The sequence below is a fragment of the Drosophila guanche genome, unplaced genomic scaffold (genome assembly GCF_900245975.1).
Source record: "Drosophila guanche unplaced genomic scaffold, DGUA_6, whole genome shotgun sequence".
Lineage (NCBI taxonomy): Eukaryota > Metazoa > Arthropoda > Insecta > Diptera > Drosophilidae > Drosophila > Drosophila guanche.
In genome coordinates this window covers 1800646-1822358 of record NW_022995752.1, presented here as the reverse complement: position 1 = coordinate 1822358, position 21713 = coordinate 1800646, and the positions used below count along the sequence as shown (strand labels likewise).

Sequence of the window (21713 nt, the reverse complement as noted above, 5' to 3'; positions counted from 1 at the left end):
TGGCCCTGAGCCTCGGGGCTTTGTTCCAACGATTTAAGGTGCCGGTAATACAATGCCTGTTCCGTCTCTGTTTCTTCCGTCTCTGGCTATCGATAATCGCAGGCTATTTCCGGCACATCGTGCACGTGGACATCGACAATAACCGAGTGCTGCCACTCACCCATGGCGCCTACGAGGTGAATCGATTGTTACACTGGGACCAGCTGGATAATTGGATGTAAGTACCTTCCGGCAGCAACTGGAATGCCACTGTATCCGCTTTGGTTTGACTTCTCGTAGCTACTTCCTGGGCACCCCGGAGCGTTTGCCCTCGCAGCAGCATTTGTACCGCGTTTCTGCGCTGCCCGCCCGCCAGGGACAGGCACTGCACACGCCCGACTGCATCACGTGTCCCGCTCTGATGCAACGCTCCGATAGCTACGAGGAGGGACACACCAAGTCGCCGCCTAAGCTGGTCACCGCCTGGGATGACGACTGGGAGGACTCTGAGGAGGTGGAGGCTCAGGCTCCGCCACCGGCCATGCCACTGGAGCAGCAGCCGCGACCGGGACGAGGACAGAGGCCACCGCTGCCGCCGCCACCCAGCGATTGCCTCTACCACGAGGCGCAGTTTCCCATCACGCTGCAGGCGCGTTACGTTCTCGTGGAGTGTCTGGGCCCAGTTGTGCCCACCTCAATTATATATGGCCTAAAGTCTGCAAACAGCCCACCAACGAGTGCCAAGGTCAAGCGACAGAGCACCCAGCAGGAGGAACCCCCCACGGAGGGCGGCGAGCAGAAGGCAGAGGACGAACCAAAGTCACAATTTTTAGAACTACTCGTCACGATCCAGAACAATACGCGACTCAAGGAGAAAATGGCCAAGACGGCGCTGCCTCAGGTGAAGACCTTCCCCGTGATGATCTCCGGCGGCTATCATGCCCAGGTGCGGCTCTATCTGCCCCCCGTCTTACGCGAGGATGAGATCACTCGCTATCCCACCATTTTGCATGTGTATTCGGGTCCGGGCACACAGCTGGTCACCGATCGCTGGCATGTTGATTGGAACACCTATTTGTCGGGCAGCAAGGATTACATTGTCGTCGAGATTGATGGACGTGGCTCTGCGGGTCAGGGGTACCAACTGCTGCACGAGGTCTACAAGCGTCTGGGCAGCGTAGAGGTCTCCGATCAGTTGGAGGTCAGCGAGTATCTGCGGGACAATCTGCACTTTATTGACTCGCGTCGCATGGGTGTCTGGGGCTGGAGCTACGGCGGCTACACGGCTGCTCTGGCACTCGCCGGCCAGCAGGATATCTTCCAGTGTGGCATAAGTGTCTCACCGGTTACCAATTGGAAGTTATATGGTGGGTTTTGTGATGTTATATCGAGAACCAGAAGTGCCAATACTCTCCATCTTCGCAGACTCCACCTATGCCGAACGTTATTTGAGTTTCCCCAATGTCACGGACAACTACAAGGGCTACGAGGAGAGTGATCTGTCCAAGTATGTGGACAACCTCCGCGATCGACAGTTTCTGCTTGTTCATGGCACCGCCGATGACAATGTGCATGTGCAGCAATCGATGGTACTCGCTCGTTCGTTGACCAGCAAAGGAGTGCTCTACAAGCAGCAAATCTATCCGGATGAAGGACACAGCTTATCGGGTGTCAAGAGGCATTTGTATCGCTCAATGACTGCCTTTTTCGAGGACTGTTTCAAGAAGCTGGTGAGTGCGTGAATGCCTTGAATGGTTTATCGTTTTTTTCCCCTACCTTTAGTTTGTATACCAAACCAAAAATGTATTTTGTATTATATATTCTGCCACTCTCCTACCACAATTATGTCAATTATATCAATATATAACTCTCTCTTTCTCCTGCTCTCCAAAAAAACAATCACCCACGAACTCACCGCCAACCAAAAATACCCCACAACAAATGCCATTTCCTCTTTTTGGGTTAACCTTTTTTTATTTTCTGTATTTTGTCCTGACATTCCTCGTGTAGATCGATCAGCAGCAACAAAATCAAACAGATTCCATGGATTTCCTGGACTTCCATAGTTTCTATGGGCGCTAAGTTTTCTGCTTCCACAAAAACCCTACCAACATCCTTCAGATACCTAGGTACAGTCGCCGTTGTCTATTCGTCGTCCATTGTATTTTTGCCTTCGTCGTCGTTTATTTGTCTCATTTGTTTTCTACACTTGTAATCCTGAATTTTCGTTCTCATTGATGTTGTTTCTCGTTGTCGTTAGTTATTCGGAAAATACTCTCGTACTCGTATCTCCTCAATCTGTTACGACTTTATTCTCTGTTTCAAATGTGTTCCTTACATGTGCGTTCAGGGGTACGGGGACCGACAAGAATCTTTTTGTTTTATTGCCTTGAAAGTTTTGATTTATTTAATTGAATATTTGTTGGTGTATATTTCTCATTTGAATAAATGTGCTTATAAAAATAATATAAAATAAAAATAGATTGCCCTTGAAAAATCCACGAGTAAAACCCTTACTCACGTATGAGTTTTCCAACTTTCCATGTGCGCTTGTATTATTCTATTCATGTGCGGCTCTTGTCTAATTCATAACTTTTAAGTGGAAAATTGGCGAAAAAAAACTTTTTTAATCCTCCTATATCCCACTCTCCTTTATTTCCTGCCACTTTTCCCACTTTCTCGGTTCGCTTCGCTCTTAATTTAATATGAAACGCGTTGAATCCGAAATACACTTGTTACACTTAAGGCTTACCCAACGGCTTACCAGTCGCCGGGAATCATTTACGGTCCCCCAAGCCCGCGTCCATGCTCGTATGTTTGTTGGTGGCTTTTACGTTGGTGCGTGGCAAAGTGCAGAGTTTTGCGGCTTTTCCGTTTGAGTTTTGGTTAGATTTAGTTGAGTTTAGTTTTGGTATTTCTTATACTTATTTTTGCTGGGTTATTTTGGGCATGTCTTGCCAAGTTGTTTCTACTTTATTTTGCTGCTGTTATGAGTTCTTTTCTATCGTTTGTTTTCCTTACCTTCGCCTTCTGCCACTATCTTACTCTTTTGCAAAGTTTTTCTTTAACGGCTCAAACATTTCCCCGTGCAAGTTTTTCTTATTCTTTCTGGCTCGGTTCTAATTTCACGTTTATCCGTTTGGTTTTGATTCAAACAAATTGTTTTTTTGGCTGTCTTACATAAAATGTGTGTCTGTCTGTATGTATTTTTATTTTATTTCATTTTTTTTGGTTAGACTATAAAAATGTGTGTGCGAGTGTGTGTCTATTTTATTGGGACTTGCTGTTGCTCGATGTGTTTTTTCCTCTTTATCCTGATACAAATACAGATACAAATACAATACACACACACAGACACTTGCTACTTTACCAAAATGTTTGCTTATGCCTTGATTGTGTCTTTCATGTAACGCTCTTTATCTATCTACCTGTACTCCTCTGCTATAACTATCTCTATATCTGTATACTATCTGCCTATCAAAAGTAGTGAATATTTAATATTTTAAGTTGGTAAACTAATTTAAAATTAATTTATTTATATACCCACAACACACAACAGGTGCCGCCGGAGTCGAAGGCTGGCCTGGGCAATGGCGGCGATATGCAGCAGTAATAAACATAATTTTAGAGCAGGAATAATTCTGATGGTACAACTCAAAACGGAACGTGGGAACGAAATTGCATTAAGTGTGATTTATGATTTACAAAAACAAACCAGAAACCAGGAACCAGAAAACACACAGAGACACCGAGACACACAGCCAGAAGCAGGAGAACTACACAGTTAAATGGCATTTTGTTGTAAAATGAATAAGCCAAGCAGAAACACTACTACGAAATCAAGGCAAAGGCAGCAATTCGGAGGCCGAGCCCAGTCAGTGTGTGCCCATAAAAAGCGCAAACAAAATACGAATGTGTAAAGGAGCAAAATCAACATGGTTGTGAAAACATAACTTACACACAGAGGCACAGAAAACAGGAGCAGCAGACACACAGATAAAAACATACTCACACAACACACACACGCACACTCACACGAACACGATGCCACAAGAGAGGCAGCGAGCGAGAGCAAGAGCGACGCGCACAAAGGTAGGCAATAAAAAATTACGCATGTGGCTCCTTCTACGGTGACAGATGTGAGATTTTAATGCCCTTGCAGAGAGCGGGTATTACCATATTCACATCGTAGATTTTCCTGATCCAAGTGAACTTCAAACTGTTTGGTTGTCAACCTAAATTTACGTGCTTTCTATCCCTCCATCTGCAAGGGTATTAAACGCTTCGCTTCGCCGAATCTGCCTTTCTTTATTGTTTATTTTTGGTTGCTATAACTTGTGCAGTTTTTGCATAAATATCCAATGAACAGCAAACAGAAATAAAATGGCAAAACACATTTATTGAAGAGGCAATCGCGAGCCAGCTGAGGTTTGAGGCGGCAAACGGAAATTGCCAGCATAAATCAAAAATTTGACAACGTTCTAAATGACATTTCTGGGGATTGGTGTATAAAAACATTTTGGTCATTTGCTAAAATTGTTAATGGAAGCCCATCAATTGAAGATAAATTGTTGAATTTTTGCTCATAATTGAATAACTTTATTTTCAATTAAAGAGTGTCTTCATTTGCTATCTTTGGGAGACTTTTTCAAGGTAATGTCTGTTAATCGCACATTTGATGATTGAATTTTATGATAAAATTTACTGCCACCAAAAAACACAAGCGAAATTAAACAGATTAACGTCCGAGTTGTGGCCCCGTCCGTGCAATGCCCTCGTTCAGCTGGGGCGAAAAATAGAGAGAGAGAGAGAGAGAGAGAGGAAGAAAATGCGTTTTCAGTAAAGTTTAATTAAATCAGATGGAAGAAAAACACAGCCATGCAACAGGCCATAACACAAAAAGCATAAATAATTGAAATGAAACGGGAATGTTGGTACCAGAGACGCTCTGCATGCAAAATAATTTCGAATAAAAACTGAATTGAATTGAATTTGCAGTGAGCAAACCGGCAAAAAAAACGCAAAATGGCCAAAGTAAAATTAAATTAAAGAGGAGAAAATATACGAGTATATGCAAGGGGAAAAACTCCAACCAGAAATTAAAAAGCAAATAAACATATTTAATAGTTTAAATGCATGTAAGTAGCGCAACAAAATATTTCAAATATTTAATAGACAAATTGAATCGCGTTTTTTGTTATTACATTTTTCATTGCCACAAGGACGTGGCAAGGAAAAATACATTTCTAAAGGAGAAAGTAGTAGTGAAAGTAGAATTAATCAAACCAACTAGTCCATAAGCGAAGGTGAACTAAAGCAAAGTTGAATGATGAAAAAATGATGAAAAAGGTCAAAAATAGCTGCGATACACATTAAACATTAAAAAGAAAAACAAACGAATGACACAAAATAATGCTCGAATTGTATGGAAAAACTGCGACTGTCACAGGCGCAGGAGCGGGCAACGTTGACAAAGGACAAAGGCACGTCAAGGCGCCAATGACACCGCATCGCACAAACAGTCCCAGTCCCAATTAGCGCGGAGAATCCTCCACCATACATACATACATATTTTCCCATCCCATTCAAAATATGGCAATAGGCAGTAAAGGATTAGCTTTAATTAGATTTTGGGCATTCCACACATTTTTTTTCTTATTTGCGAGCAGCAGTTAATTAGCAAACCGCCAGGCAAATTCTGACTCGGCTGCGGCTCTTAATTACGATGGTTGTGCAGGCAGGCAGTAGCGCAGAAGCAGCTGTTGGATATGGTTAATACGGTTATGCAAAGCTAGAGGTGGGGCTTGACATATGACAACCGGACAGCCCTGGAAGTGGTTTCGAAAGAGCGAGAATAAGGGAGGAAACTCCCTCAGCAGATCTTCAAGGATTAATATTAATATTAAAGTTTTTCTTAGCAAATAATTTATACAGAAATGATCTCAAAATCTGGCGGAAAAGCCTTATAATCTTATTGAAATGAAAACCCCACTAATTGTTGTGATTTGTTGGGAAAACTACTTCTTTTTTATGTGACGTAAAGCTCAAGTTAAATTAAACCTAATTGCCAGGGCAGCCTTAAAATTATACTTTGCCGTGTTACCTGTTCAAGTTGTGGCACCTTAGCAACTTGGTAGCTCCTTCTACATGCGAGTACCCATAAAAGTATGTGGATAACCATTTACATCCTCGCTGCTCAGCAGCAATCTCAATGGCCTCAAATTTCCAGCAACTTTCAGGCAATTTTAATAATAAAGCCACGAACAGGTTTCCCTAGCCTCCCTAGCCTTGGTGTGGCTTAGAGATCCCCCAGGTAGGCCGCTTTTGGTGGGTTGGTTGGAAAATTGCAAAGGCAACATAAATTTCTGTCTGCTCGACACTTTTATGTGCGTCGCTGGCGGTCTCTGCCCGTTTTACGCGTTTTTAGACGCTGGCAAAACGCATGCCAATGTTTGGCCAAGTCCGGGTGTACGTTTACCCCTCCACAATTAACTCGCACACATCTACAAAGGGAAAAGCACACACACAGATACACCACCTGGTATGGTGTGGTGTGATGTGGTGGTGGTCGTTGACGGACGGGTGGTTCTATGTGTGGGTTTTAGGTGTTTATTTTTAGTCTGAAAGGTCGTCACAGCTGTGTTAGATGTCGGAAAAACAGAGTCTGCGGCTGTAAAAAGGCCAGCTGCTGCTGCTCACCCCCAACTTCTGTTGACACACACACATAGACACAAAAAATGAATGGACGAAGGTTTTTGCCTTAAATGTATACCAGTACTAGGTCCGGATATCCTTTTGCCTTTCTTTTAGATGAAGACATAAGTGCGATGCCGTGTGTCGTTCGGCGCCCAATGCGTGTCATGCGGAAATTGAAATTGCTCTAAGAAAACAAAACGAATACCGAATATTTAAATGCTTTCTATGTAGTGTACTAAGGACCAATTACCAAAGAAACAAAGTGGGAAAAATTAATAACTATTATAGTGCATACATATACACACAAGAATATGAAGAACATGGAGAATTCTAATAGAGATATTAATGAAATTTGCAATATAGTATTATACATAGCTAACGACACACGACCTACGATCTACGACATAATGAATAATTGACTCAAATACCATTTAGTAATTATACAAGCATACAATACAATATATATATATATATATATATATATATACATAAAATATACACCTACTGATATATATTCTGATATATACAAGAATGAAATAACTATATACATATATAAACGAGTATACAGTAGTCTAGTTCGTTTAGTGGATCAAGCGTTTGCATTATTCGAGTTATAAAACCAACCAAAAGAAACCTTTAAAAACAAACAAACAAAAACAAATTCTGTAATCAAGAAAAATATGATTAGCTCAAGTGGAAACTCGGGTGGATGATAGCTCGGGTAGCTCTGTATAAAAGGTAAACTGTAATATACGCCTATGGATAACTATGAATACTATACTTTGATATATGATAAATATATTTTATAAACAACTTTTACTCTTAAACAATAAAAAACACTTTTAATACTCTGTCTTCAGCCTTACCGTAAACTATAATAATAATAAAAAAAAAACAGAAAAGAAAGTGAATTTGGAACAAAAACTAAGAATAGAAACAATTCCTTAGCCTAACTCAAGCCTAAACCAACGAAATCGATTGCAAATTGTTAGTTATGTTGTTTTAGTGTACATAGGCTGTAATGTGGTTAAAAAACTCAATTTGAATCATTTCGTTCTACCTTTATGTTAGTGAGCCTTTGAGCAAGATTTAACCCTAGCAAAAACGAAAAGCAAAAAGCAAATAAAAACCTTTGTGATCCAACAAGTTTCTTCTCTTCCATGAAGCAAAAGAAAAAACCAAAAACACCCGAAAATAAAACCACAAAAAGAACATACAAAATATAATAATATGAATTTAAACTAATTATGTAATTTCATTGACTTAATTAGCTGAGACGTTCAATAATTTCGCCAGGCATTTAGACAACAAGAAATATTGGAGAAAATCATGAAAAGTGAGGAGTACCCACAAAATAAATCAAAGCATGAAAACCAAAACTAAAACAATTAATTGTGATTATTTTTGCTTATTTTTCAGAAAGTTCTTACGGCAAGTTTTTACTGAGTTGCGACTTAGTTTTAAAGTGTTTTCGTCTGAGTTTTTGAGAGTTTGGAACAGCGTTGGCGACTTCTCTTTTCTAATAGTGATGGAAAACTAATACACAAGCTACTGACTGACCCATAAAAAAACACTTTAAAGTGTTCCCCCAAAGTGACTCATGAATCAACAGTCTAAGTAATCCCAAAACTATCATTAACCAAACTACCCAAAATGCACATTTACCCCTGGAAATTGCTCTTTGGGGGAGAAACGAGGCCCCGAAATTACAAGCCAGAGAAAAGTGCCGATCAATTTCCTGGTCTTTTGGCCAAAACTAAATCAAATCCACACCTCTTGGGTCCGAATTAAAAATGAAATATTGCACTCAGTCTCAGTGTCCAAAAAGTGTTGGCCAGAGCCAGAGGGGAAGAGCACAAAATCGAAAATGTAAACCGTGAAAAAGTCCTTGCCGGGTCCGGGCCATCTGCATAAAACACGTAACGAGCTGCATTCCAGTCCCTGTTTCCTCTGTGCTGCCTTTACGCCTTTTTGTGGGTCCGATGCCATTGTGGAAAGGAGTCTCCTCCCCCACCAAGAGGCGTCACGGCACGAAAATGGCCACAAAATGTGCGCCCGGCATGCAATGGCCATCGGCTGGAGCCAATGGGCACAGGAGCCAAAAGCTGTATGTGGGTACAAGCAGGCAACTTTCGACTTAATTGGCCAATTGTTTGCCAAGGCGCTGAACACAAAAAAGTGTTGCATATTTGATGGCGTTTTATACAGTTCTTTCTCAGAGCAAAAGAGGGTTTGGTTTTTTTTGTTTTCTTGCGAAAAAGGACCAGTTATGAGAAAAGGTGGCAACTGTTGAAAAGCCATCATTTGGTGGCTTATAATTTATCGGAGCACTTTCGCGAAGCGTCTAATTGCCGCTTAGTCAAAGCGTTCGCTTGTGTGGGAGGAAGCGGTTATCGGGAACAAACATATATATGTATGTATGCATGACTGCCTCTAATCACGTTCCTAATTGAGCCGCAACAATGGAAACGTTTCGGCCAGCACAAATTGTGGGCCACTTAAATGGGGGAAACCTGAGAAGCACGCTAGAGCTGGGGGCGGGGGCACACGCCCATCATGGGAAAATCCCTTTCAGTCGCTGGTGGCAGGATGACCTATACGTATGCCAGTCATAGTCATTATCTAATTTAAACAATAGCCTTCTATAGCAGGGAGTGTGGCAATGCCTTGGACTAGTGTTTATCGTTGTACAACAGTTCAGATCGATTATGATTGCATTTTAACGGGAAGTGCTGGTAAGTCTTAGTTTTCATTCATTTTATCGATTTTATAAAACACTTTAGTAAACTTCCTCATGACATGTGGACCTTCAGTATTCACTAAGCTATAATACGTGATATTTTTGTATGTGCGTTTGGGTTATCTATAAAACTGACGGATTACCATAAACATGATTTGGGTTGAGTGACCGCCATTTTACAGGATAGTGCCACCAATTTATGGCATCTAAGATAACTGAAATGCAAATTTTAAAATGTACTTTAATTTTTGTTTGCCAATTTCTTATTCTGAACACACCAGCTCGCATTCTCGCCCCCACCACTCAAGTCTCCCCCCCTAATGCCAATCAATTGCTGTCCAATGCTATCCTGACAAGGGTGCCTCCAACAGTTGGCTATTTTTTACGCTATTGTGAAAGCGACGCTGGGCATGGGCGGGACGGACACCGTCGCCTGTCAGAAAGAAGCAAAACTCAATACATTTGTGTGGATAATGCCTTATATACGGACGCACAATACATAAATAATTTACATTTCGCATGGTCACGCACAAATCATGTGAGCCCCATGCCAAGCCATTGGAATATGGCCTGGCCTCGTCCCGAAACATTCAGTCAGACAGTGAATAAGCGATATGGTTGGGGAACTCTTTGGGACTTCGGGGGCGTTCTTGTTTGCTCGGATGCTGCATGATGCGTATAAAAGTGACAGTTGAACATGGAAACACACTCAAAATGTTAATTGATACGTATGCAAGGCGACTAAGAGTCCGTAGGGCGGACAACAGTCTCCTTTTTGCTGGGAATTATGTATGTGTTATTGGAGTCTTAAAAGGGCCTTACACATTTTAATTGTTGGTTAATTAACTATTTTCAGCAATTCTCCCTATAGCCTAGCAACAACACCTAGAGGAAACCATTTTTTGGCATAAAATCACAGATGACTTGATGAATATATGTATACATATCCCGATGATGTAAATAGTATGTTGAGTCAATCCCATTACCCAAGAAAAATAATTTGTAGTTGTATTTGCTATTGCTTTATTTTTCAGTTTCACATCATACTCCGATTCGAACGGATTACCAAATTTTTGTTTAGCTTCGAGCATTTTTTTGGTTTCAGGTATATTTTTAAAATTTGGAATCAAAAATTAATAAAAACAATTTATTTGTTTGATAATTTCTAGATCTTTTACGGATCAAATTAAAATGTGTGGCCCTTGTGGATCGTGCTGCAGTCCCTGCTGTGGTCCCTGTGGACCCTGCTGCGGTCCGTGCTACCGTCCCTGCTGTGGACCCTGCTGTGGGCCCTGCTGTGGACCTTGCTATGGTCCCAACGTCTGCGGACCGTGCGGAGCAACGGGACCCTGTTTCGGCTGCTGTGGTGGCTGTTGAGAGGCAACAGGAATTGCAAAGGACTCGGGTCTACATCTTCCATCATAAGTCCGGTGAAACCAGCCGAAGCTTGAAGCTATCGTGTAGTTTTCTCTAAAACATTTCCATTAATATCCTTGATGTCAAATTGGCTGCAAGTCATCGAGGATACTCTTCGAAAAAAAAAAAAAAAAAAAAAAAAAAAAAAAAAAAAAAAAAAAAAAAAACGACAATAAATAGGAATACTTTTGGAGATTTCTTCATTAAAAAGGTGTGGCACACTTTAGGACGGGTCAATTAGTGCCTTTTAACTACAAAATAACACGAAGACGTATCCTTGCGTCTCAGTGGTCCTTTGGTGTATTCAAACTATTCAGGAGACTCCCGCTCACGAGGTCCCGCTCACGAGGTATCACATACAACCTTGATCGTTGATGTCCTTTTTGAATTTTTGAAATTTTGGTATGGGTATTTGTTGGTATTTTTCCTTTTTTCTTTCAAAAGCTGTCAGTTAAGAAACTGATCTAGTTTATAGTGGCGACCTCTTGTCAAATTCAAATGTGCGGACTGAGTGTAATTAGTTGCATCGTTTAAATCACTTTTACTCGGTCACTTCTTGTCCGATCTTGACATGCAAAGCCTTTCTGGGTTCGGGAGACTTGACTTGTCTTTATGGAGACCGTTTCATAATTTTTATGGGTAAGAGTAAAGCAGCATGCTGCAAAAAGTGAGCAGCATTGTTCCCCTACATGTGGCTCGGAATAAGCAACATTTAGCACCCTTGAATGAAGAACTGCCCCCAAATCACTCCGAGCTTATATTTACCTATGTTCCCTTATCGCATAACGCTTTGTACAATTTTCAGGAAAACAATAGAATTTATTTTCCTCTTTTGTTCCGCGCGCTTTCCCTAATTGTCAATGATATCAGTTGACATATGTATGCACATGTGTCTCTGTTAATAATGTAAATTAGATTTAAATACTGAAGACAAAGCTCCCATGCTTTAAGAGGGGGTGATTTGAATGAAAGATTCAAATACAAATTTGTAAAATATAAGGGATTTCTTATAATAAGCCAAATTGATTCTTCAATCGGATTAAATTAATGCTTCAGTGTTAAAAGTCTTTGCAAGCTGGTGATATAAAATAATATAATAATATAAAATTAATTAACATGTATTTAAGTGTGAATAAAATTCAAATTATATTAAAAATGAGGAGAGAGGAGAATATCTTGCTCTCTCCGCTGACCTAATCCCAGAATACTATTTCCCTGACCTTTTAGACACAGGAGAGGATTTCCCTGACCATTTAGACACAGGAGAGAATTTATTTCCCTGCGAGAACTTCCCGTAGGATTAAAATTTACCTGGCGCCACTGGAATTTTGGTGATGTATTTACCTGTTGTCGACACCTTAGTTTTTGGTACAAATTTCGCACCATGAAAGCTCTTTTGCTTTGTTAAGGGAGTTTTAAAATGCTCTTTTCTTTTGGGGAACAACTAAATATAAAATAAAATATATTAATATTGGGCTATAGACAATGTATGGTTTATAGTATATATTTATTTATGTATTTTCAATTAAAAATTAAGGAATAGGAATAAATAGAAATTAAATACGATACAGGAGAAGGAAGGAAAGATGCAATTTACAAATTTGCTGAAATAAGGTGATGGTTGGTAACACTATTAGCAGTGTCAGTAGCAACATAGTTCTAGAAATTCTTGAATTAGTCTTGAATTAACATAATTCCAAACATAAAACGTTAATTCCTACAGAGCAGTTCGAAACATAGAACTTAATGTACAATCACTAAAAATAGACAAAAATTACATAGAATACACCCTGAGCTCTGGTGGACAGCCATCTTCTCAGAAGTTTTCTCTCTCATAGAGATGATGGCTACGGAGGTGTAGCCATTGCTGTTAAAAAAGGCATTAAGCTTAAAAAGGAAGCCTTTAGTTCAGAGCACGATGTTATCATCGCCAAAACATCAAATTTCCATCAAAATTCAGGAGTGCAAAGAGAAGCCCAAGTTCTTTCTTGCTAAGAATAGACTGCTTCGAAGCCTAACATTTCAAACATCACAGAAAGCTTCACAAACAACATTAGGGCCTCCACATACTCCTTGAGCAACAATAGATGCCCTAAGACCTGGTGAAATCCAGAATCACAACACTAGTTGTACTCTTTAGTACTCTAAATATATCTAAGCACAGATCCAGGCACAAAGAGTTCGAAGTCTGACAAGGATAGCCTGGCTTTTCTTGAGGAACATTAAGACCTTTAATGATCCCGTAAATTGTAAGCTTTAATGCAGAATGGTCCTTGCCTTACCTTGAGTTTCTTAAAAGCCAAGTCTCTGTGTTGGCTAAAGTTCATATCTCCTCTGTCAGGCCAACTTCACTCAACATCGATCCCTTTAACTTAAGTGACCTGCTGTTCTGCTGTTCTCAATAGGGGCACTGCGGGAGGAATAGATAGAATTACTCGGGAGCCCAGCACTGAATAATCTTTTACAAGAATACAGCAGGTTATTTTCAGAATGTAGAGTCCCTGATCAATGGCGTACAATCAAAGTCATTCCCATCCCAAAGAGGGGTAAGGATCTCCATGTCTATCAAAACTATCGACCTATCTCCCTCATCTCGGTATTGGCTAAAACTCTCAATCTTATGTTCAAGAGCCGCCTCGATATGTTCTTGAAAAAACGTCCAAAAGGGTAAATCAGCAGCCATGTGCATAAATGATATCATCAATACCATGGCCTGTGAGAAGAAACAGGGAAAATTCGTTGAAATTGTAGTAGTAGACATTGATAATGCATATAACTGCGTTAATCTTCAAACTCTACAAATGCTAATGGATTATGAACACATTTCCACTAAATTTACTGACTGGATTGTCAATTTCTTTTCGTCTAGATTCCTAAAACTGGGTAACTTCAGTAAAGAAATCAATGGTGGGTTGCCTCAAGGCTCCTATCTCGCACCTCTTCTTTTCAATCTGTACACCAAAAGACTGCATCAAATTAATGATTCATACATACACATGATTCACTTTCCCAATAAAGGAGTCAATTACCTTGCCAACATGTCAGACAAATTGCACATTGCAAAAATCAGGGACAAATCAGACAAAAGTGAGCTTTTGTTGCATGCTGTAACTACCATCAAAACGGGACTCAAACCCAAGGTTTCGTCCAACATCTTCAAATCCTTCATCAGATCTCAGCAGGAACATGCCATTACTAGTTTTTCGAATCTAAACATTAGCAACAGCAAGTCTCTTAACACCACACAGACGGACTGCCTTCGCCGTTGCGTAGGTATGCCCAAACACAGTCAGAGAACTACTGAAAGTAAAGTCTCTGAGCCCGACTTTGCATAATGAAGTTACTCGATCCAAAGCAGAGACTGCTTACACAGCTGTGTACCAAGAATATAGTGATCTTTTCGACAATTATAATGAAGCCAAGAAGTACAAACATAGTCTCAAAGCCTTAATTTGTCTGTCAGTTTTTTGGCAGGAAAAAAAACTGTCATCTCAAACGAAGAATGCAATGCGATAAATCAAGCTAAGCTTGAAGAATGGGTGTCAAGTGGATGGAACATTCTTTGCACTGATGCATCCATCAATGGTGATAAGACAGGCATAGGTATCTTAGATTACCCTAGCAATCTATAGCTATAGTTGAAAATGAAAATAGATCCTCATCTGTATTATTAACGCAGTATTGACGGCTCTAAAGATATCTAATATAAAAAGATACAGTCAAATTGTAATTCTTTGTGATAGTCAAGGCGCCATAATTGTTCTGAGAAGCAATGAATCAAATGAATACTTAACATACGAAATTCACCTCAACATGGCAATTCCTTCACAAGCAACTTTATTGTGCACTGGATACCCGGTCACAAGAACATTGCCATTAATGAAAAGACTGATATACTAGCCATATCAGCCACTAATGTAGGCAAACTATTTGATTTACCCCTAACATTCGATGAAGTAATCAGAAAAACCAACATAAAAGTTCAGACGGATTGGTACAATGAGTACAAAGAAATATCAAAAACCAAAGGAATTTATCTTGCGTCAATTTAATTCCTGTCAGACCATGGAACTGGGCTCTCTACTGGAGTGCAAAAAACACAAAGGTCATAAATAAACTGTTATTTAATCGAACCTATGATAACGTTTTTTTACATAAAATCAAAGCCACAATGCGGAACATGAAATCTTCTCCTGCCAACGGACATGCTATATCAGGAAAAAATATAACAGGAAAATATAACGAGGAAGTTACCTTGAAGAGCAACCTTCTGTGGTTCCTTCTTTCTGAGGCAACCTTCTGTTGCCTTACACTTACACCTACACCTACACATACACATGAATTCATTTCACTACTATACATTTTATACACGCGTTCACACTTTAAACATATTGCATCATGTTGTTTAAATTATAAGAACATTGCCCGCCCTCATCAGCAGTCATCGATAGCAAGACTCATCAACAAATATCGACAGAAACACCGAATATAAAAATATCGACAGCCCCATCATCGAACTGAGTGCTGCTAACTATTAGGGTCATAAAAAAGCTAAACCAGCTTTTGAAAAAAGCTAGAAATAGTCGGACAATTTTGATGGAGGCTAAAAAAAACGCTTTTTAAAAGCAGAATCTCGCAAATTAGAACCATTTTGTTTCTGGGGTGACTCTAATTACTAAAAAGTTACAATTTCTAGACATTTTTATTTTTTAACAAATTCCTGGCTATAATTTTCCACGGTGCTGAACACCTGCCTTGACACTCGCGAACGATTAAAAATATTGTGAAATATTTCGTCAGTGATAGTACAAAAATCCAAACAATATGGAAATAATACTACAAGGTACTTAAGTAAAGCATACAACAAAATTGATGGCAGATTTTTTGAAAAAGATAAAATAAAGCAAAAAGATCTTGTAAAATGGCTATAATTTCCGCTACCCTCTTTTTTACAGTTAATCCCGCATTTGACAATTAAAAACGCAAGATCTAGTTGGAAAATGGCTAAATTCACAACACACAGTACCTCTGTAATGCGGATTCATCGTCGGGCGACCATCCAATGTCGCTGCAGCGATTAAATACCAAAAAAAAAATTTCACAACAAATCGGACTGTTCATTTTAGTAAATATTGAAATTATATTTCGCCATGGAGAGGCTAAACGATGATTGTGTGTGCCATATACTGGAGTACCTGCCGCTGGTGGATCAAATAAAGATGTGCCGACTGTCGCCACGCTTCCGGGAGGTGCTCTGCCTGATTGTGTGGAGGAAGCCGCGGTATCGGAACGTCTCCGTATCCGATGCCATGCTGAAGCCTTTGAGCAAAACGGACTACGTCTACTTCTTTGAGCTGACCAGCGCCGCCATGGAGGAGCTGTACATATGGAATGTTCATTCAAAGGCATTCGATTCGTACCTGGGACGCCACCTGCTGCGCCCCGAACTGAGCTTCTATCTGCGTCGAGACTTTAGTAATCTGAAAGAGCTTTGCATTGCAGATGAAAACATGAACAACAGCATGGTCAACACAGTAGCTAAGAACTGTCGCCAGTTACGCTGTCTGAGCGTGTCCAGCGCCTATGTGACGGGCAAGCACATGATCGGTCTGACCAAGCTCGAGTCGCTGGTAGCCCGTGAATGCTCCATTGAGACGGAGCACCTAAGAGAGATACTGGATCAGCTGTCGCTGACCCATCTGGATCTCACCGCCAACAGGTACCAAGTGGAGGAGACCATCCTTCAGAGTGCGGGCGCCAAGCGTCTCCAGCGTCTGGGAATATCCGATGCTCAGGACTATGGCTTTCTCTTGGCCGACCATCTGCCGCAGCTAACCACACTGACGGTTAGCTACCACAAGGTGACGCCCCAAGATCAGCTTGATATGTTGGAAACTACACGTAGACGGGTTGAGGACTCGCCCGGTAAATTTCCCAAGAGACTGCAATCGATTCTGTGCAATGTTGTGGATGTGGAGGTCGCTCTCGAGCAGATTGCTGGTCTCGAGAAGCGTCATCCTAGAGATACACCAAAGTTTAATGAGATTCTAAAAATTATGTACTTTCTGTCCAAGCCAGTGGGGAGCGACAAGACGACGCCCCCTTGAGATTGTTATTGGTCTAGATGTTTGCCTATGCTAACAGATAAGTTTCACCCAAACGATGAGCCGTACTGACAGGAGTAGTTCTGCAAATTCCCAGTAATTCCCTAGTCTAATTGTTACTCTCTATTGCTAAGGTTACTTTACTTTTGTTATGTTTTGCGGCAGCCCCTTTGTGTTTCTAGGAGGAACTCTGTCGGATGTGGCTGTGATAGTATTTCAGTGACTTGTTAAACGTTTCCCTAATATTTGTGTAGGTTTGTTTTAAAAATGAACGTACAGCTTTACCTGTTTCTGTTGCGTCAAGGATGTCAACTAACGAACCGATTCTCGATCAACCCAACGTAAGTAGGGAGCACGAGATGACGCTTTCGATCCGTTGGTCCTTTTGTACCATATATGTATGTCGTGACATCCCATTAGGATTAGAATCGCATCGCTTTGTTCTATGTGTAAATAAATGTTGTTTGTTCTCTAATCGTAAATACGTATAACAAGTAAAGTATAGAATTAAACAAGTTCAAGCTATTTAAAGGTAAGCTGTAAGTGCTAACCGATGGCAGTTGATACAATTTTAAACTCAACTAAATGTACTTACACTTGTGATAATAATATCTTGCATTATGTACCATTTTCTCACTTTCACTGTAATATAATTGAAATGCGTTTGATGTACTCAGTACCTGTGATCCTGTGATCGTTGATGCGTTTGGTGGGACCTCAAAACTATGAAAGATACCCAATATCTCCTCCACGGCTCTGAGTCTCTGTAAACAAGAAAACAATTTGTCCAAGGACAGATTCCTCAACAAAGTTGCAAGTATCTTTGATTAGAGTCGACAACTAATGCTCAGCAATATCAAAATCCAACCGATTGTCTGTCCAGGCGCTTTGCCAGAGACCTGAAATGAAAGATACCCAATATCTCCTCCACGGCTCTGAGTCTCTGTAAACAAGAAAACAATTTGTCCAAGGACAGATTCCTCAGCAAAGTTGCAACTATCTTTGATTAGAGTCGACAACTAATGCTCAGCAATATCAAAATCCAACCGATTGTCTGTCCAGGCGCTTTGCCTGGAACAACCTGAAACAACTTTCAAACACCACCGACATGTGTGTGTCTGTGTGAATGTCGGGCAAACTTTATCTCGGTACGTGCGATTTTGCATTTTGATAAGGTGTAGAGGAGTGAATGACTTGCGGTCTAATCGAAATACATATGTTTCATTAAGTTGAGCAACCTAGCACTCAACTTAAATGTGCCTCCAATTATTGTTAATAACCTGTCTATAATTAGCTGCCGGGGCTTATGCCTAAGAACGGGAATGGCAAACGTGAGTCCCAGCGCATAAGACTTTCCTGCCGCATTGAAAAGTTCACACTACTCACACTTTAATCTCTCATACTTACATCATGAAAGAGCGAATGGATGGTACTTGGAATACTACAATGAATGTACATTTGAACACTGGCGATGAGAACGTGTGCGTGCAGGTTGCGTATCAATTATATAGTATAATCCTTTGAGTCGACGGCATTAGAAGGAAACGATAGCAAACAAATAGTCTGCCAGTTGAGTGCACTCAAAAAATCCACTCGTCTTTTTTGTGGGCAATAAAAACAGTCTGCTCATTTCATTAATATAGTTGAATGGAAACCCTTATGCAAAACGCTACAAGCGAGCTGCAGAAATATAAAAAAAGTATCCTTTTTCAGGACAATTCAGTCGATTGAAAGTGATATCAAAAGTCGATCCTTTCGAAGCTAAAACTAAGTAATTTGACAACTCGAAGAGATATAATAATAAGTTGAAATATCAGTTCCAAACATGAGTGAGGAGAAATCAAATCGAAATACCTCAGTGATCCAGCATGTTGAAGCGGCCCTGTATGTCCTTAATCAATTGTGCATTGGCTTCGTGACCATTTGGATCAGTTGGATGTGTTTGCGTCAGGGCCTGACAGGCATACGCATACATGTGTGGCTGGTTACCTTTGGATTTATCTTCCTAATGGCCGAGGGAATGATGTGCTTCTACGAGGGAAGCTGGCTGACTCTGCGATACACTCGCAAATACAAAACGGCCATCCATGTCGTGCTGCAAGTGATCGGTGGCGGCATGGGTGTAGCCGGCTGCCTCATCCAACTGATTCGCGACAAATGGTCAATTGGAGTTACCACACATGCCAGTCTGGGCTTTGCCGCCTTCATCCTCTGCCTGATCTCACTGCTGAGCGGACTGGCTGCCGTTCTGGCCCGTGCCATGAGCAGGGCGTTGTCGCCGCTGGTCAACAAGACATTCCATGTGACGCTGGGCTTTGTTGCCTATGTGATTGCCATGATGGCACAATACTACGGCTTTGCACAGACTAGCCTCTTCAAAAGACAGGGCGCGGACTTTGTTATCCTCATGCAAGTGGCCACGCTTGTATCCATGGTCTTAACCAGCATAGGAGCCATCAAATCGTTGTACAAAAAAGTGCTAAGTTTTAAAAGTTGATCTCGATGCGTTTTCCAAGTTCTGCGTGGGCATAGTGAATTTTCCTTGTACATAATTTTACTTTAAGCTGTAATATTTACATACTTTAGATTTAAAATAAAATAAAACGATGATTAAAGAGTCTGCAACCCCAACTAATGGTGATGTTTTGTTTATTGCACACGTAAAAGAGGAGAGGAGAGGAGTCATGGAGAGGGTTGAAAACTGTTTTTTCAATTTGTATTAAATATAATTAAGGTTGATTTTTACACTTCAAAATTATGCAGAGTCTATAGACTACAGTCTAACAAACATATATTTTTTAAAGAATAATCTAAATATTACCTTATGCAGCTATCCTGCAAAGAATCTTTACGAGATCAGCAGTTTGATTGATTAGTTTCGAATTTCGAAAGTTAAACTGTAAAACTGTAAATTCGCTGCCCGAAACGTTTATTTACGATGCATCTCATATATCCATCATTATTTCGTTGCAGCTTTTCGGCCGTTACACTCAGTGCTGGTAAATGCCAATTGACGAGTTGTCGGATCTATCGGCTTTAACAAATAAATGCAACGAGCACGATTGGAAGGTCTATTTGCGGTTTAGTGTGTTATCTGATTTGTACATATTTGCAGCGCAGCGTAGCACTTGAATAGCTTCAGATCAGCGCTAGAGGAAACCGATACGAATGAAAATAAAAAGGTTATTTATTTGTAGCCAAGAGTGGCAGCGTCGTGCGTTAGCGTTAATGTGAGGCTGCTAATAAAAAAGCTTCGACAGTCGCACTCAAACATTGATACGAGATTATTTAAATCAATTACGAACGGACGGACATAGTTCAATGGGCGTTACGGGCGCCTGTTGGACGTAATATAAAGTACTATCGGGTTTTGGAATTTACGATCTTTTACTGCTGCGGTAACCATAAATAGTTTACAACAATTTGTCTGATGAGAGGCAGATACAACAATTATCAGCTGGGAACAGTATGAGCAAATGTTCTTGTCAAAGTTTACTATATTTAACACGAAAATAACATTATGTCAACTCACTGATAAGAGCTTAGAACAAATTCAAAACAGAAACTACAAAATCAGCGTACCATGGCCGAGGTCGAGCAGCCGTTTGTTAGTAGATCCCAGAGAGTTGTCGACTACGGCAGCACGATCCAGACGAGACTAGCAGCATCAGCGCGACTACCCTCATTTGTGACAATCGAATCTCCGCGAAGATATTCTAAAATGTCCCACAACACACTATCCCCGCACGATTCACAGACTCGTTGGCAGCGACTGGAGTACTTTCTGAACGTTCTCAATCAAATCTGCATTGGATTCGTGACCATCTATATGTCATACTTGACCCTGCGAACCGGACTACAAGGAACTAGCCTGCATGCTTGGCTGGTCACAATCGGGGTAACTGCTAGACTATTCTATTATCAATCGCCAGGTCAGATAATTTTTTCCTTTGACAGTTCTCCTTCTTCATGGCCGAGGGTGTCATGATTCACTACGGCGGCAATGTTCTCACACACAGTTACAAACGGCATACGAAAACCACAATCCATTGGATACTCCTCACACTGGGCGGATGCTGTGGAGCATCTGGAGCTCTAATCAAAATGATACAAAAAGGTTTCTCTCTGCACTCGACGCACGGAAAGCTGGGTGAGTAAACACAAACAGTGAGCGACAATAGGGGAAGATCTACATACATACATTTTCTCTCACTCAACGCTCAGCTAAAAGAAATGTCCAGTGATCTAAGGAATTTCCTGCTTCCCCCTACAGGTTTCACTGCGTTTATACTGTGCCTACTGGCCATGACCTCTGGCGTGAGTGCACTCTTCTCGGCTCGCGTGAAAAGGCTGATTACCCCATTGCTGAACAAGACCTTTCACAACTTTTTGGGTTTCTCTTGCTTTGTTATTGCATTGACGACCCAGTATTACGGCTACCAGACGGGTTACTTTAAGAGTCGCAGTGAGACGGACTTTCAAATTCTGATGAAGTGCCTCACTCTCACGTCGTTAGTTCTGACAAGCTATGGCCCATTGAAGGCACTCTATCAGAAATGTGAAAATATTTCTCGCCAGTTTTAAGATGCAAAATTGGTCAGCAAGAACTTATCGAATGTACATACATAAATATTATTTCTTTCATAATTTAATTACCACTGGCTCTCGCTTAATGACAAGCGGAAATTTACCTTTCTAACAATTTTATTCAATCTATCCTGTGAGTCTTATCTTATCGTTGATAGTCGCCGGAACCTTTTATAGGTCCCATAAACACG

The 21713-nt window shown here is 40.7% G+C and overlaps 4 protein-coding genes across 5 annotated transcripts in view; all 4 read left to right on the top strand.

The window, feature by feature from the left end:
* Positions 1-7865, top strand: part of LOC117588058 (inactive dipeptidyl peptidase 10) — a 36569-nt gene extending 28704 nt beyond the window's left edge. The window contains exons 12-16 of one of the 2 annotated variants that reach the window (XM_034279115.1): positions 103-217; positions 280-1346; positions 1405-1709; positions 1990-2108; positions 3539-7865. In XM_034279115.1, coding sequence (XP_034135006.1) covers positions 103-217; positions 280-1346; positions 1405-1709; positions 1990-2061 — 1559 coding nt within the window. In that variant the 3' untranslated portion in view covers positions 2062-2108; positions 3539-7865. The remainder of the gene's footprint in view (positions 1-102; positions 218-279; positions 1347-1404; positions 1710-1989; positions 2109-3538) is intronic. The other variant, XM_034279117.1, reaches the window with a different exon arrangement.
* An 8062-nt stretch (positions 7866-15927) lies between these two features.
* LOC117588061 lies at positions 15928-17417 on the top strand. The gene has a single exon (XM_034279120.1). It carries the CDS (start codon positions 15982-15984, stop codon positions 16936-16938), a length of 957 nt encoding a protein of 318 aa, XP_034135011.1. The 5' UTR covers positions 15928-15981; the 3' UTR covers positions 16939-17417.
* A 1154-nt stretch (positions 17418-18571) lies between these two features.
* On the top strand, positions 18572-19570 carry LOC117588064. Its single transcript, XM_034279125.1, has one exon. The coding sequence runs from the start codon at positions 18761-18763 to the stop codon at positions 19430-19432; it is 672 nt and encodes a 223-aa protein (XP_034135016.1). The 5' UTR covers positions 18572-18760; the 3' UTR covers positions 19433-19570.
* Positions 19571-20255: 685 nt separating this feature from the next.
* Positions 20256-21587, top strand: LOC117588062 (cytochrome b561 domain-containing protein 2). The gene is made up of 3 exons (XM_034279121.1): positions 20256-20833; positions 20893-21085; positions 21209-21587. Exons 1-3 carry the CDS (start codon positions 20519-20521, stop codon positions 21517-21519), a joined length of 819 nt encoding a protein of 272 aa, XP_034135012.1. The 5' UTR covers positions 20256-20518; the 3' UTR covers positions 21520-21587.
* Positions 21588-21713: the final 126 nt, after the last annotated feature.

Excerpts from the sequence above, each read along its gene's own strand:
- LOC117588064 (XM_034279125.1), top strand. The coding sequence starts at position 18,761 with ATGAGTGAGGAGAAATCAAATCGAAATACCTCAGTGATCCAGCATGTT.
- LOC117588062 (XM_034279121.1), top strand. The coding sequence starts at position 20,519 with ATGGCCGAGGTCGAGCAGCCGTTTGTTAGTAGATCCCAGAGAGTTGTC. Across the intron at positions 20,834-20,892 it reads CTTGGCTGGTCACAATCGGG|TTCTCCTTCTTCATGGCCGA; the intron begins GTAACTGCTAGA and ends TTCCTTTGACAG. Across the intron at positions 21,086-21,208 it reads CTCGACGCACGGAAAGCTGG|GTTTCACTGCGTTTATACTG; the intron begins GTGAGTAAACAC and ends TTCCCCCTACAG.
- LOC117588061 (XM_034279120.1), top strand. The coding sequence starts at position 15,982 with ATGGAGAGGCTAAACGATGATTGTGTGTGCCATATACTGGAGTACCTG.